At 34.6% G+C, this 16,503-nt stretch overlaps 1 protein-coding gene across 6 annotated transcripts in view; it reads left to right on the forward strand.

Annotated features, from left to right (window-relative positions):
* The window catches only part of LOC136029572 (glycogen phosphorylase-like), a 302,996-nt gene that overhangs the window by 265,936 nt on the left and 20,557 nt on the right, over positions 1 to 16,503 (forward strand). For all 6 annotated transcript variants that reach the window (XM_065708067.1, XM_065708066.1, XM_065708069.1 and 3 more), the window contains 2 exons: positions 1,850 to 1,975; positions 14,372 to 14,593. In XM_065708067.1, coding sequence (XP_065564139.1) covers positions 1,850 to 1,975; positions 14,372 to 14,593 — 348 coding nt within the window. The remainder of the gene's footprint in view (positions 1 to 1,849; positions 1,976 to 14,371; positions 14,594 to 16,503) is intronic.

Below are 16,503 nucleotides of genomic sequence, written 5' to 3' on the forward strand. Positions count from 1 at the left end.
GGACAAGGTTCGATGTAGCTTTTGATTCAAAACTTTTTACCGGCTGTGGTCAGGGTAGTGTTTTCCTCCTGGGGGAGGGGAGGGCTATAGGGTGATCCTATTTATGATCCTGAAGTCCCCTTCAAGTTGATCGGAAGGACCTCTTGTTAGGAATATATTCGTCGCAAATACACTTGATGAAGCTCCTGGTCGCAAAAGTCTGAAGTATGGTTGCCAGATTTCGCTTAGTGAGGGATTGGAAACACAGTTATTAGCGACGCGTGTCGAACAGCTTAAAGTGGTTTTCCCGATTCCAGTTTCTCGGAAGATCGGATAACCAATAAGAGTACGGAAAGCATAATTTAGTGTTCTTGAGACTGACGGAAACTCAAAAAAGACAACTGCGGAAAACCCTTCTCTTCATCCGTTTGAGCGCGAGCTTCAAAAATCAATCTCCTGCTTCAAAAAATGATTGAAAAATGCATCTTCTTCAGATGCTCCTAAGAAGGTACGCTTTTCAACAATCTCTCTAGTGGATATTCCCTTTCCCGTCATGATTTCTTTTAAATTTGAATTTTCTGCCATTTTCGATTGTCTAGGTTCGGTTCCCCAGGTCTGATGAAAGAGGACCGATGCTATCGTCCTTGGAGACTCGACTGATAATTTCTACCGCGGAGAATGGTGTTTTGATCCACTAGAAGACCGCGTAAAAAGTGATTTGAGTGGCCTGGAGAATCAATGAGTCAACTGGAGGACTGCGGAAAACCGCCTTTAACAGCGAGCACAGCGAATTTAGACACACCGGTCTCCACTTACTAACCTATCAAAACGTTTGTTTCGTATTCATTCGTGGAGCTTCTTTCTTGGAAAAAGTTCATGTAAAATAAAAATTAAGATATTAGATAGGGACTGTTGTGAACCAGCCATGGAAATTAAAATATACTTTAGTTATGCCAAGTACTGCTGTTCAATTTTATTCTGATTTCAAATGTATCACCATAGTAATTTGTAATGACAGATTTCAACAATTATCATAACTGATTTCAAACCGTCCAAACTTACTATTAAAACGAGATATTGGAACCGTCGCATATTAGCATTTTTAAATATACGAATGTGAAAATGTAATGCCCTGATTCTAGTTCTTATTCTAGGACAGGTGCTTATTCTAGTCCTTATTGTAGCCCTTATTCTAGTTCAGTAATGCCGTGGTAATTAAATAACATAACCCGTTTAGTACTAGCCACCGTTGCTTATCTGATTGCTGTTATTGTAAGTTCGGATAACCCAGGACAAATGCTATAATAAAACAAACTTTTTTTTTATGAAAAATGAAGATTGTTTATGCTGTAAGTAGGGACAGGATCTACACGAATGTGTTAAACTGGATTAAAGGCAGCAATGTGGTAAGAGAAAATTATCATTTATAGCATTAAATCTGGGGGGGGGGGAATAGTAGGATGCAATCGTCAAGGCATGACTGAAGTGGAGTAAAGTCAATCCTAGTCTCAAAGTACACAATTGTGCGTCTTATTGCTTGAGGAGACAGCTTATATATATATATATATATATATATATATATATATATATATATATATATATATATATATATATATATATATCCAGTTTTCAAAATTGAAATTCCTTAAAACTTCCTTTTGATCTAAGTCTTTTCCTTAAAATTCCTTAAAACTTCCTTTTGTTGTTAGCCTTTTTCCTCTATTTCCAATATTTGATTTTTAAAATTTTCATTTTCAGAAGGTGTTGGTTTTGACTTGTATTTTGTATTTAAGATGATTTTGTTTTGCAGATATTCGCTCTTAATTATCTAGCTGTTCATTCTTTTTATTTTTTTTTATTTTTTTTTTAGGTGAAAAGGATTCACGAGTACAAACGCCAATTGCTCAATTGTCTCCATATTATTACTATGTACAATCGTATTAAAGCAAGCCCAATGGCCAAGATAGTCCCACGAACTATTATGATCGGTGGCAAGGTAAATGACTTAATTTTTCCAATCTTTCCTTTAGTGCCTCTTTAGAAATCCCCTTCCCCTGTTTTTTTAAAGTTGCTCCCTATTCTGAAATAAATAAAGTCATATCGATATTTCGAAAAGGATGTTCAATCTAATAGCTAAATTATATTTTAATTTAGCTATTTTAATATAATTTATATTGTATTATGTTTTATTATATATTGTATTTTAATGTAACTGCATCTTTTATTTATGCTCACCTGCAACTATGGATTATCAGGAATCAATTAAAATAAGCCCGATGGTGACACTCCGAAGTAGTGGTCTAGATTTTTCTTAATTGAACAATTGATGACTGATAATCCATAGCTATTTGTGAACTTAAATGCCTTTTTCTACTTATGTCCATCCATCAGACTGGCTAAAGAAATTTTCTTACATATTGTCGTAACTGACATTTTTCTACATTCCCGTTTTTCTGCATATTCTTGTTCCTATTGAATACCTCTTTGACACTATACTTATCATCGGCCTATCTATAGCACTTCTTGGTAACATTCTCTATGTCTTGGACGCAACCAATTTTCTGGTTTTGAACACAGGCCGTAAGTGAAGTTACTACCTTTGCTCGAAATCACATTCAGTAATATTGTCAGTTACGATCATGGGTTACTGTTAGTTAGGGCCTCGTAGGTTTTGTGTATAATCATCAATTTGCCTGAAGTCTCAAACGAAAACAATTCGAGAGAGGTTAAAAAGGTTTTGGCAGGTAAGAAACCTACAACTCCTTGTTTGTAAAAGTGATATTTGGTAGGACTCCATTAATATTAAAAGATCTTAGGGCGAGTGTTGACATCAGCAATTAAGTTGGCTCAAAAAGGGGGGCCGGGGGAGGGGACCGGAATTGAAAATTTTTCCAGCAGTCCTAAATCCGGCCAGAATCCGTAAAAATTTAATTTGCGCATCAATTGAGGAAGGATAAAGATATATTGATGAAACCTGGTGAATCAATTGCTTTGGGAGAGATTAAAGTCAATTTTGTATGTAAGCATTGCAGCTCAAAAAGTGGGATTGGGGGAGGAGGGCAGGAATTTCACAATATTCCAACAAAGACATTTATATTTGTCGGAAGGTGGTACATGGGTTTTTGGGTACGCTGAGTTCAAATATGAAATTCATTTTGACGCCAGGTATGCTCAAAACCTAGAGGTGTGGGAGGGGGCCGAAATATATTATTATTATTATATGATTGTTGTTATTATTATAAATTTTCGAAATATTACAATTGGGCTATTTACATTGACTGGGAGGCGGTATGGGGTTTTTGGATAAGCCGAGTCCCAACATGAAGTCCATTTTGATGCCTAGTAGCCGTAAATCCGGCCTGAATCTGGAAAATCCCAGTTTTCTTCAATCTCTTTAATTTTTCAAATTTTCGAGTTTTGCTGAATCCGAATGTGAAATATGTTTGATGTTGGGGAGACCCCTTTAATCCCAATCTGATTGGAATCCAGAAAATCCAATTTCACTTAATTTTTCGATTCTTTTTTCAGAAATCTAATTTTTCGAATTTTTCACTGTTTAAATTCAATTCTGACTGGGAGTTTTCGGGTTTGCCGAGTCAGAATATAAATTCCTTTTTTGATATCACGTAACCAAGTAATTCCAAATCCGACTTAAATCCCGGAAATTCAATTTTACTACAATTTTATGCCAATTGGGATTTTAGGGTACGCTAAATCCGAGTGTGAAATCGGTCTTGATGCTGGGTACCTTAGTAATCCCAAATCCGACATAAATCTGGAAATACACTTTTACTTAGTTTTTCGAATTCTTCTCTGACTAGGGTTTTCTGGTTTGCTGAGTCCGTATATCAAATCGGTTTTAATGCCAGGAACCCCGTAATCCCAAATTCATTCGGAATCCGGACAATCAAATTCTATTATTTTTTATCTATGAGATAGAATTTTACGATGGATATATAGGCTACAGATGTATATTTATATGTTGTTAATTTATAAAAGAATTTTCTGAAAAAGAAGTTTTTCAAAGAAAAGTAAAGACCATATTCAACTTAAGATGAGCAGATATAAATACCTGTTAAAATTCAGACTAGAAACGACAAGAAATTATTACTAAAGAATAAATGAAACCCAAAACGGACAGAAATTAGATAAACAATCATAGCAAAAAAAACATACAACAACTAATATAAATAAAAAAATAAATCTCAAAACGACTAACGCTTAAATTGAATATACAAATAAAGCTTAAAACGAAAAAAAAGTATTTTGCTATTGAAGAATAAATGAAACCCAAAACCAACGGAAGTTCAATAAACAATGATTGCAAACAAACGTGCAATAGGTACTAATATAAATGAGTAAATAAATCTTAAAACGAGTGAAACTTAAATTGAATTTGCAAATCCAGCTTGAAAGGAACAAAAAATCTCTACAAACAAGAGTTTGGGTTTTCCCTCCATCTCTCACTGTAAAAGTTAAAAACCTACTGAGTCATTGGCGCTTTACTGAAAACGAATTATATCACAAATATTTTCTTTTGTACTTATTCCAACATTGAAAGAAACATAAAAATTACAATAAATTGAATTTTTAACTGATTCAGCAATTAATATCATTATATATCAATATTCAGTTTAATTTTATTCAGTTTTATTAGAGTCTGATTACTCTTGACTTTTAAAAATGGAGCTAGAACTTTCAATTTAAATTGGATGAGGCTTTTCCGAAGTCTGTACGATTATCTTTTCGATCAAAACCTTATATTTGAACAATACACTGCTTAAATAACTTACATTTCTTGCCTTGGAGGCAGTGGGTGGTTTAGTCAACCTCCGAGGAATAATTACATTAATTACTTCACCTCTTGACTATTTTGGACATAATGACAATTTCAAAATTCTGATTGGATGCGTTTAGGGAAAGGGGGCTGTGCTGGATGCCCTCCAATCACGTTTGATTCTTAAAAAGGGTACTAGAAACTCTTATTTCCGATTGAATGAGTCCCCAACGAAGTTTTTAACACCGCCCCTTGCATATAAAGTGCCCCTGGAGAAAAAATTGGAGCCTTATGCCCTTGGGGCTGGTGGGGGGAGGTTATTTGCTATCGGATCACTTTGACTCTTAAAAAAGAAACTAGAAATTTCAATTTCTAGGGGGGGGGTATGTGGAACCCGAAGTTTTGTCATCTGATCGTTGAAATATTTCAAACAAAATGGCTATCTCAAAATTTTAATCGGATGCATTTGGGGAAAAAGGCGTGGGGTTTGAGGTATATGCTCGATGATCACTTTATATGACTCTTGAAAAGGCAAATAGAAATTTCAATTTCTAATCAAATGAGTCACCTCTGATGTTTTACGACCATCCCTCACAAAAAACCTTATCTGCCCCATGAGCATAATTTACAACAATTCCCCTGGGGTCCGGAGGGCTGTGTTGAACCCTGAGTTTTTGTTATTTGATCTTGGAGCTAGTTGCCCTCCGATCACTTTTGACTTTTAAAAGGGTACTAGAAGTTCTGATCTACTATTGAATGAGGCCCCTCCGAAGCTTATAATACCATCCTTGCCACAAAAAAATCTTTTATGCCCCCGGGGCATGAGTTACACTTGCCCCCAGGTTCTGTTGGGCAATGTTATCCCTGGAGTTTTGTTATATGAACGTTGGTCTATTTTGAAAAAAAAAATGGCTATATAAAAAATTCAATTGGGCGCATTGGGGGAAAAGAGGTTTGGTGGGGGGGGGGGCTTAGTTGCAATCGGATCACTTTTGACTCTTAAAAAGGAATTAGAACTTTCAATTTTCAATCAAATGAGCCATTTCTAATGTTTATACGAGTATCCCTTCTATAAGGACCATATATGCCCCCAGGGGATAACTGACAACGACTGCCCCTGGGCACTGGGGGGTTGTGTCGATCCTTGAGTGCTTTATACCTGATGTTGGAACTATTTTTAGCAAAGCGGCTATCTCAAAATTTTTACCGGATGTGTTTGGGGAAAAAAGGACGTGGAGGGGGGCTAGTTCCCCTGTGATCTCTTTTGACCCTTTGAAATTGAACTAGAACTTTCAATATCCAATCAGATGAGCCCTCTCTAAAGTTTATACGAGTATCTCTTCTATGAGAACCATATATGCCCCAAAGGCATAACTTACAACGCCTGCCCCAGGCCCTGGGGCTTTTGTTGACCCTTTAGTTTTTATTATCTGATGTTTGAACTATTTTTTTTTACAAAATGGCTATCTTAAAAGTTCTGTTGGATGGGTTTGGGGAAAAAAAGAACGTTTTTTTGGGGGGTGGGCTAGTTGTCCTCTGATCTCTTTTGACTCTTAGAAAATGAACTAGAACTTTCAATCTCCAATCAAATGAGCCTTCTCTTAAATTTATACGAGCATCCCTTCTATAAGAATTATATATGCCCACAGGGCGTAGCTTACAACGCCTGCCCACGAGCATTGGGTTTGTGTTAACCCCAGAGTTTTTGTCATGTGATCTTTGAACTATTTTAACAAAATAGCTATATCAAAATTTTATCGGATGTATTTGGGGAAACAAGGTCGTGGTGGGGGCTAGTTGCCGTCCGATCACTTTTGACTCTTAAAAAGGACACTAGAACTTCCGATTTCAAATCGAACGAGCTGCCTCTGAAGTTCATAAGATGACCCCTTCCACGTGAAGTGCCTCTGGGAGAAAAAAAAATAAAACATAGGAGGCGTTTGGCCTTTACTATAGGGAATGCTATAGCGTTGCCTCTAATATTTAGATAAATACTTAAATCTGATGCCGCACGGAATCCTATCGATTGCAGGTGCCTTGTTAAAAGACTATTTTGAAGATGATGATGAAAAATACGAATAAACTTTTTTTTATACCTTTCTTACATATTTGAAGTTGAATAAACAAAGCACAGTAAAAGCTGTAACAGTATATATATTGTAAGTATATATATGTAACATATATATGTAACAGTATTTAGACTACATTTTCGGTTTTCAGCTAAAGTTGTAACTGCAGAAAAGGCCATCAGGTAAGTGTTGTTGTAAATGAATCTATACCATCAAATAATACACCCAAATATTACTGCTTAAGAATTTTCTTAATTGTTTTCTGGTCACTTTTCTGACGTGCGGAAACTTCCTTACCATTGTTTTCTTTCTACTGTAGAATTATGTTTTTGTCACTTACGACCTTTAGATAAAACCGAGACTATATATTGATGGCTGAAGTTCGAATATAATACATCAAGACTCCTATTTATTTATATAAATTTGATGCCCGAATATACAAATTGAGCCTCGAATATATCTCGTTCCTCGAATATATCTCATGGCTCTAATATATTATAAAGGCACATATATGAATGGTCGTAATTTCTCACCATTCACTTGAGATATTTCTATTACTATGTACAAAATTGATGCTTGAAATTTGTTATTTGACAGTTGCTTTGAAAGATACCATAGAAAGTTTGTCCTAAAAAACCTTCAAATAATATAGTAGGTTTGAAGCCAATCACAAATCTTAGTATTATATGTTTCTTTTTCAAGGAATGTGAAGGATACGCTTCCAAATAGAAAATTTCAAAACATAGAATTCCGTGTGTGCTACCAAGAGGGGCCAGCCCCCTCCCCCTGGGAAACAAGAAGATATTTAAGAATTTATTAATAGACGAAAATAAAAACAATCCTATTTAAATCGTGGCAAAGCTTAACTCCTGGTAGTATCCCCCACCCGCGAAAATTTCCAAGTGGCATGCTCCTATACCAATTCATACAGAAAATAAAAAAGGATGAACTCTGAGGGTTATGCCCTCAAAAAAGGAGAACTATTATATGCTAAACAGCAAAGAAAGTCTATTTGAAGCTAAACATCAAAGTAAATCCCCATTGAGTGTTTTGGCCTTGTTTATCTCTTCTAAATATGTCTACCATGAAAAAGGAACACATCTATATACAAAACTGAGGGAAAGGCAGAGAAAGTTAAAATTTGAATCGTTTATTCATTCTTTCAAGAAAGATGCATTAAAGGAATATTTAAGCTCTTAAAACAAGTTATATTGTATATCTATTACATGTTATCCGTTTGGAAATTCCTTTATGGTATTTAGTGGAACATGGTAATATCATAGGCAGTGCAATAGCGCTATTGTTTTTCCCACAAATGCATCCGATAGAAATTTTGGAATAGTCATTTATTCAAAATAGTCCAAAGATCATATAATAAGGTCTTTGGTGTTGACAAAATCCCACAGAGTCTGGGGATGAGGGTTTTAAATTATGCCGTAGGGACATATAAGGTTTTTGTGGAAGGGATGGTCGTGTGAACATTAGAAAAGGCCCACTTGATTGGGAATGTATGGTTCCAGTTCTCTTTTAAAAGTAAAAAATGATGAAGAGCAACTTGTCCCTCCCCCGGCTTGATATCTTCTTTTCTCCAAACACATTCAATTGAAATTGTGAGATAGCCATGTTGTTACCAATTCATCTAGAATCACATAATTACGTCTTTAGGGTAGACACAATCTCCCAGTGCCTATGGGCAAGGGTTGTAAGTTATGCCCCAGGGCATTTAAGGCTAATCTCATGACTGTTTTCCCAAGACTAGAACAAAATTTACGCTTTACTAAAAAAAAAAAAAAAAAAAAAAAAAACAAACAAACAACGAAATGGCCGTGGATTGTCAGTATAAATGACATATACTAATATTTCATCTTTAAAGTTTTGATAATTTTTCATTCGTGAAAGAAAGAAAAATGAAAACATTTCAAACGTATTTTGTTTGCAGTAAAGCACAAATTTTGTTTTGGTCTTGAGAAGGCACAGGGGTATCAGCCTACTCATGTTAATTTTGGCTTCGTTTGAGTTTGACTCGGCTATTTATCCTAATTTCTGTTCCTTTCGAGTTTCATTTATAGCTCTTTACTTTTCTTTGAAAAACCTGTTTTGTGGAAAAAGTTTTTTAAATCAATTTATGTTTGCTTTTTATTGAAATAGTCTTTTCATGGAAAAAATAATATTGTATATCTTTTCAGTTTTCTTCTATAAGAATCTATTGTATGGGTTGCTATTTGTATGTTGGAGAAACTATTTCAACAACTTTTAATCTTAACACATACAGTGTTTTTACTTTAAATTTGTAGCTTATGAAGTTGACTTGAAAAATAAAACTTAATATCCTTCCCAGAAGATTCTATCTATGCTCTTTGACAACCTGGACACACTCACACTCTTTTTATTTATTTAAATTGTAAGAGCAGAAGTAGTAATAGTAGTAGCCCCCGAAAGTTTCAACTTAATACCCCCAGTCGTTCTCGGTGTATTGCTGAGGTGTCTTGTTGGCAACCATAAAAACAATGCCTTTTGATTTATTCTAAAGCAACATTTAGTTTTAAACCATAATGGGCCAATTGCATAATTCTTGGTGGTTGACATGGCTTATATCCCTAAAGACAAAGTTGTTGGACTGTTTTACTATGCTGAACAAAATGACTGTCTCAAAGTTTTGACAGGATGGGTTTGGGAAATGAATGAGCTTGAGAGAAGGGCTGCTTGCCCTCCAATCTCTTGTTACCCTTAAAAAGGACACTTGACACTCGTGCTGTGATTGGGCTTCCATCTTCACATAACTAGTAAAATCATTTTAAACAAGTAAAAACATTGAACATATTTTAAATGTATTTTGTCAGTAAAGTGCAAATTATTTTCTGTTCTTAAGAATGCACAGGGGTTGTCAGTCCTGCTCATGTTAATTTTTGCTCCTTTTGAGCTTGACTTGGTTATTGATTGTATGGTTTAAATAAACAAAATACGTTTGAAATGTTTTAACTTTTCAACTTTGATAAATTAAAATTTTTAAGGAATATATATCGGTAAATATGTATACTAAACTGACAATCCACAGCCATTTTTTACAGTAAAGTGCAAATTATATTCTGATCTTGAGAAGGTATAGGGGTTATCAAAGACACAATTTCTAGATCTTTCAATTACGTTGAACATAGTAGCTATCTCAAATTTTGTTGGATGTGTTTGGGGAATGGTGGGTGTGGGAGGGACTGGTTAGTTGCCCTCCAATCACTTTCGACTATTGAAAAGGGGACTGGCTCTTTCAATTTTCAATGGAATGAGCTGTTGTTGAAGGTTTTTACGACAACAAATGACCTTCTCAAAATTTCTATTAGATGCATTTCGGGAAAATATGAGGTGTGGGGGGGTATCCACCATCCCTGAACCTTAGAAAGAGCACTAGAGTTTCTGATTACCAATCCAATGAGCCCATTGCATAACTTATAACCCTTTTCCTGAGGGCTTTGGAGGGAGTGGTTCGTCATACTCAAAGACATAATTTCCGGACCTTTCGATTACTTTGAACAAAACGGCTATCTCAAAATTCTGATTGGATGTGTTTGGGGAAATGGTGGGGTTCGAGGGTTTTTTTTGCCCTGCAGTTACTGTTGACTATTAAAAATCCACTAGCCCTTTCAATTTTCAATCGGATGAGCTCTTTTCGAAGTTTCTACGACAACAAATGGCCATCTCAAAATTTCCATCAGATACATTTTGGGAAAATACGAAATGTGTGTGTGTGTGTGTGTGGGTATCCACCCTCCGATCACTCTAAATCTCAAAAAAGGCACTAAAACTTCTGACTAACAAGGGTGAATACGATTACCCTTTCTATATATACCTTATATGACCCCTGGCATGACTTACAACCCTTGTAATGAGGGCTCTGGGGGGGGGGCATTCTCAAAGACATGATTTCCGGATCTTTCAACTACGTTGAATAAAATGACTATCTCAAAATTTTGATTGAATGTGTTTTGGGAAATGATGGACATGGGAGGGGGGTTAGCTGTCCTCCAATCACTTTCGACTATTAAAATGGGCACTAGCCCTTTCTATTTCCAATCGAATGAGCCCCTTTCGAAGTTTCTACGACAACTCCTTTGCGAAGTGCTATCGCTATTTACTTAGGCAGCAATATTGCGCTGCCTATGACAATGATAGTTGTTAATAAGCTGATGGATATCAGGTCTTGATTTCATTTAAATGATAATTTCGACGGGACCTGTTCCATTCGTTATCATGTTCAAATTCAAATTTGAACCTGATAATCCTGATAAATTTGAAGTTGAACTAAATCCAAAACAAACTATGAGCATGTGGACTTTCAAAAAGGTGACAAATCAATATGTGAAGAACAACGTATATTATTAATTTATACCTTTAAGGGTAAGTTTTGGGGGATTTTGAACTAGCCAGAGGGCACTATGTATATACTTTTATTATTACCACTACAGTTACTGTAGCTAATGACGTTAAGGATATTAAGGTGAAACTTTTAGGGAAAGCTTAGCAGGAGTTTCAATGAAACGAAAAAACTGTATGCATGCATGTTTTCAAAAGAGCATTAGCATTATCGGGAGTACCACTCTTTAATACCTAGAAATATCATTGAAACTTTTAAAGGAGCTAATTTGATTCAAAACTGAAAGTTCTGTTGCCCTTTTTAAGAGTAAAAAGAGATTGGAGTCCAAGCAACTCTTCTCTCTATCCAATTCATTTTCCGAACGCATCCAGTCAAAATTTTGAAACAGCCATTTTGTTCAGCCTAGTAGAACGGTCCAGCAACTATACCATTAGGGATATTGGGTATGTCAACCCCCTTAATTATGCAATTGGTTCATTATCCTTTAAAACTAAATGTTGCTTTAAACTAAATCAAAATGCATTGTATTTATGGTTACCAATAAAGACACCTCAGCAATATATCGGGAACTTTATATTTATTTGTATAATAAATACAAAGAGGTTAAGAGCATAGATAGAATCTTTTGGGAATGATATTAAGTTTTATTTTTCATTTCAACTTCAGAAGCTATAAAACTAAATTAAAAATACATTTTGTGTCAGGATTAAAAATTGTAATAACTAACACACTAATAGCAACCTAAGCTATTGATTCTTATAAGAAAAAAACCGAAAAGATATAAAATATTATTATTTTCTATGAAAAAGCCTGTCAATAAAAAACAAACTGAAATTGATTTAAAAACTCTACAAAACAAGATTTTCAAAGAAAAGTAAAGCGCTCTATTAAGCCAAAATTGAGCAGAAATAAAGTCAAATGATCGTTTAAGCGTGAAACTACCACAAATCACTGTCAATAAATAAATGAAACTCAAAACGAACAAAAAGTAGAATAAATAGCCAAGTCAAACTCAAAACGAGCAGAAATTATCATGAATAGGGCTGACAATCCCCATGCCTTCTGCAGACCAGAACATAAGTTGCGCTTTACTGAAAACAAAATAGGTTTCTAGTTTTTTCACTTTTTTTTTACCGTCGTAAATAAAAATTGTCAAAACTTTAAGGAATAAATATCAGTATATGTCAATTTAACTGACATTCCACTGCCATTTTTTTTCAGTTCTCTAACTCAATGCATTTTGGCTCAGTTCACCAGACTAGATGCAAAAATGCTGTTTAGATTAGATGCTCTTTAATACTTTCGGATGAAAGCTAATATTTAATTTCTTTTCAATTTTTGTACATGCACTCGTCATTATGCTCGGTTAACGTGGTAAGCTGTGATTGATGATGGTAAATGATCTGAAACGGAAATGGTAAAAAGTGGCTGAGCCAGTTGCTTGGAAGTTTGAATGGTCAGAGCGATTATAGTAAACTGTAGCCGAAAGAGTTGAAGGATAGAACAATTGCTCTTTAAACTGAAGTACAACCGTAAAACTGAAACATCTTTTCACTAGATAATGCACTAAAACTGAAGTCAGTAATGGATTTTCTTTGAATTTTCTCAATGGTTTTATTTTTTGTGGACATGGTTGAATTGCCTCCTGATACGCTCCTGATTTTTTGTCTTTTTTTTACAGTTGAAAAAAAAATATATATTTTCATTTTTCACGAGCTCAATTTATTTCTCGTCTTGTTTTAATTTTTTTTAAACAAATTAAACAAAATATAAAAAAAGTTATAAAAAATTAACAAATTTTTGAACAAAATCTCTCTTTTTTTAAACGATGTAAATATCGCTTCGCTTCTCTGATTTACAGGTCTGTTTTGTTCTTTTCTCTTTTTGTCTCTTTTCTCATTTCTTTTCTTTTCTTATTTGACAAAAAATAAAACAAAATTTAAAAAGTCAAAGGCTAAAAAAAAGACGAAGAAGCCTTGTCGTGCTTTAAAGTCACTGAAAAGCAGCGAAACAAAAAAAGTTAGTCCATTACATTCATTGTCTTATATATATGATTATTCCCTCTGAAGTGTCCCCAGAATTTATGGCATAAATTGATTCAGTATAATAATAGCTTTGATGAAAAAAAAAAAAAAAAAAAAAAAAAAAAAAAAAAAAAAAAAAAAAAAAAAAAAAAAAAAAAAAAAAAACACGAAGACGTTTACATATCAACGTAGCAACTGCATTGTTTGAAAACTGTTGAAAATGTATTACAGTCAGTGTTCTGAATATTTGATTATTGCCATCTTTTCCCTTCTGCGGAATCTCTAGAATTTGTGCAACAAATTGATTCTGTATAGTAGTGACTGGCTAGAAACTTATTGTTATCTATAATTGAATTTTAAGAGTTTGGCTGTTACCATACTCTATTATAGAATTTTCAGAAAAATATCAATGGGTTGACCCTACGGACTTCTACGTGTGCCCACTGCCTCGGGAAACTTAATATCGTTAATAGAGGTTGGGGACTTAGAAGGTTATTTCCCCCTCCTCCCTTCTTAAATGCAATTTCTGTCACTGTCACGTGTCTTCGTCACTATTTATTTTTATTTGAAAAAATCTTCTCTTCTTTATATAATCTCTGTCCGTTTTTAGTACAAAATCCTGCTTTGATTGCGAGGAGGGCTGCAATCCTCCTCAACCCAGTTATCTTTACTCTAAAAATTAAATTTTTATAACAATGGTTTGAAAATCACAAAAGGAAGGTTTCAGGTCATAATTTTTTTTTATAAGTGGATCGATAGGCGCGGGAGGGGGGGGGGGGTAATCGGACAAACCATGGTTTCGATTTATAATTAGTATTAACTGTACTAATTATAATAATAATAAAAAGGTATTAAAGCTTAATTTAAGCTACAAGTTTTCAGGGTTTTAGAAGGATTATCAGATAATAAATTCAACAGTCAAGGGCTACGGCTTCATCACTTCTTTAAAATCTTAAAACAAAAATTTTTAATTTTGTTAATTTCATAATGCTCCCTAAATCGGTATTCTTATAAACATCATATATTGCACCAGTATGATAATTCTTTAAGTTTCTAGGATTAGTATTTATACTTCTCTTCTGAAATGATTTTCAGCTATTGATTATGGTAAGCCTCTTCGCAAAAAAAGTTATGATATGCATATTCTAAATTGCAGGCTGCTCCAGGCTACCATATGGCAAAGATGATTATCAAACTTGTCTGCTACGTTGCCAATGTGGTCAACAATGACCCTATCATAGGTGACAAATTGAAGGTCATCTTTTTGGAGAACTATCGTGTCACTCTTGCCGAAAAGATCATCCCAGCGGCAGATCTTAGTGAACAAATATCTACTGCTGGCACTGAAGCTTCAGGCACCGGAAACATGAAATTCATGGTAAGTTGAACGGATTGGGTTGTAAACTCAAAGGAAAGTTAATCCCTAGGATATTAGGCAAGTAAAAATTTATCGTGTTTATGTCGATTTAAGACGTAATTAGAACAAACAAAATGTATAAGATAAATAACTGCACATATTTGATTCAAGTTCATAGTTCGACACTTGTCCCTAGGTTATTCCACGGGGAAGGGAGTAACAGGGAACTTTCTCAACGAAGTGGGGCAGCTATTTCCCCTCTGTGTAGGTAAAGTTTAAGTTTCTTCAGAAAAATAATAACTATTATTATTATTGTTATTGAATAGAACATTTAGTAAGTACATAACAACATAATATTCTTCTGGGCTGCCCAAAAGGGTGACTCCAATGCTGTCCAGAGGCGCAGTACAAATTGGAAAACAACTATACCCTCATCCAAATTTATTTCATGGAAATGTCACTTATGAATATATCAACTAACAATAGTGTCACCCAATTACCTACAACATAAACTACCAAATACCAATCCTTCATCTTCCTCTAATTCCCCCACCCCACAAAAAATGGTATTGATAGATTTATATGTTTATACTTTTTTATAATTCAACAGCTATATTTATTGTATAATTTGTCCTTTAAGCAACAATTGAAATTATTCAAATCCTAGTTATTATTGACTTCAGTACCCATTTCGTTCCAGGAACTAATACCTCTGTGGACATAAGAATGTTTCAAACTGGACGGTATCACTAATGGAGCCTGTTAGTTACTCTTATCCTAATCGTCCCCACTATATCGTACTAATTGTTCCCACTATATTATTTCTTCGTTAGCATATATAGGAGGGGGGATGAGCAACCTTAAATGGAGTTTGAAAAAGTTAGTTATTTTCCAAGAGGGTTGGGAGGATGGAGATGAGTAATAAATATTTATAGTAAAAAAGTATTCACACAGGAGCGGGAATTAGGGGGGGGGGGTTAAATCCCGGGTGTTTCCTTTTGGTGCTAATTAGAAAAAACACGCAAAAATAGGTAAACGGTACTGACAATGTAGGGAATTATTGGGGAAATCATAAATTGTAAGATTTCTAGGGGGTAGGAATGGGCCCTAAGCCACCTCTCCCTTCTTTTCTCTGCACCCTCTTATTCATTCATAATAATGGTAGCTAGGATATTTTGCGCATATGAACGTATCAACATTTCAGTAGAGAATTTTATGACACCTTTTCTGAACAACCTTACATTCTTCAACAATTTCTTGTGCTGAAATGACAACCACATTGATGTTGAGCACATTTTGCGTCTTTTGGATTGTTTTGCGGTCTTTCTGTGCCCTTCCAGTCGACGAACCGTTTAATTTTTGCAGAAGTTTAGGAGTGTCTAGCCCTTCACACTACCGTAATTACCTACGTGACCTTTCATGCCAAGAAATGAATTCGTTTCCCTTTTTTTTTTTACTTCAAGGTCAATCTAACAGAATTAGTTACACAACCAAGGGGAGTATCAAGTCTATTACACTGCTTGAATCGCATTCCGTAGCCTTTCTCATCAGAAAATTATGTTATTTTCTGGTCCTATATATGCTCTTATTGTCAAAGTAAAAAAACTGCTTTTGAAACTTAAGGAGCTTCCGAATAAAGAGCTTCCGGAGATAATCCCGAATAATTACACTGTTTAAAAAAAAATTTGTTTAAAAGGACCTGATGATAATTTATCAGATCCGTGGAACAATTATCGTTTATCTAAGATAAACGATAATGACTCGTAATTATTCAGCCATGAAATCTATCGCGTGGCTTTAAATTACAAATGAATTTGATACGAAATGAAAAGAAAATGTGTTTTAGACAATTTGTATGCTATTGTTTATAGCGGAACGAATCGGAAACTGCCATTGCTGATACTAAGGAAAAATATATGTGCTTTAGAGAA

Source organism: Artemia franciscana, chromosome 7, assembly GCF_032884065.1.
Source record: "Artemia franciscana chromosome 7, ASM3288406v1, whole genome shotgun sequence".
Taxonomy (NCBI): domain Eukaryota; kingdom Metazoa; phylum Arthropoda; class Branchiopoda; order Anostraca; family Artemiidae; genus Artemia; species Artemia franciscana.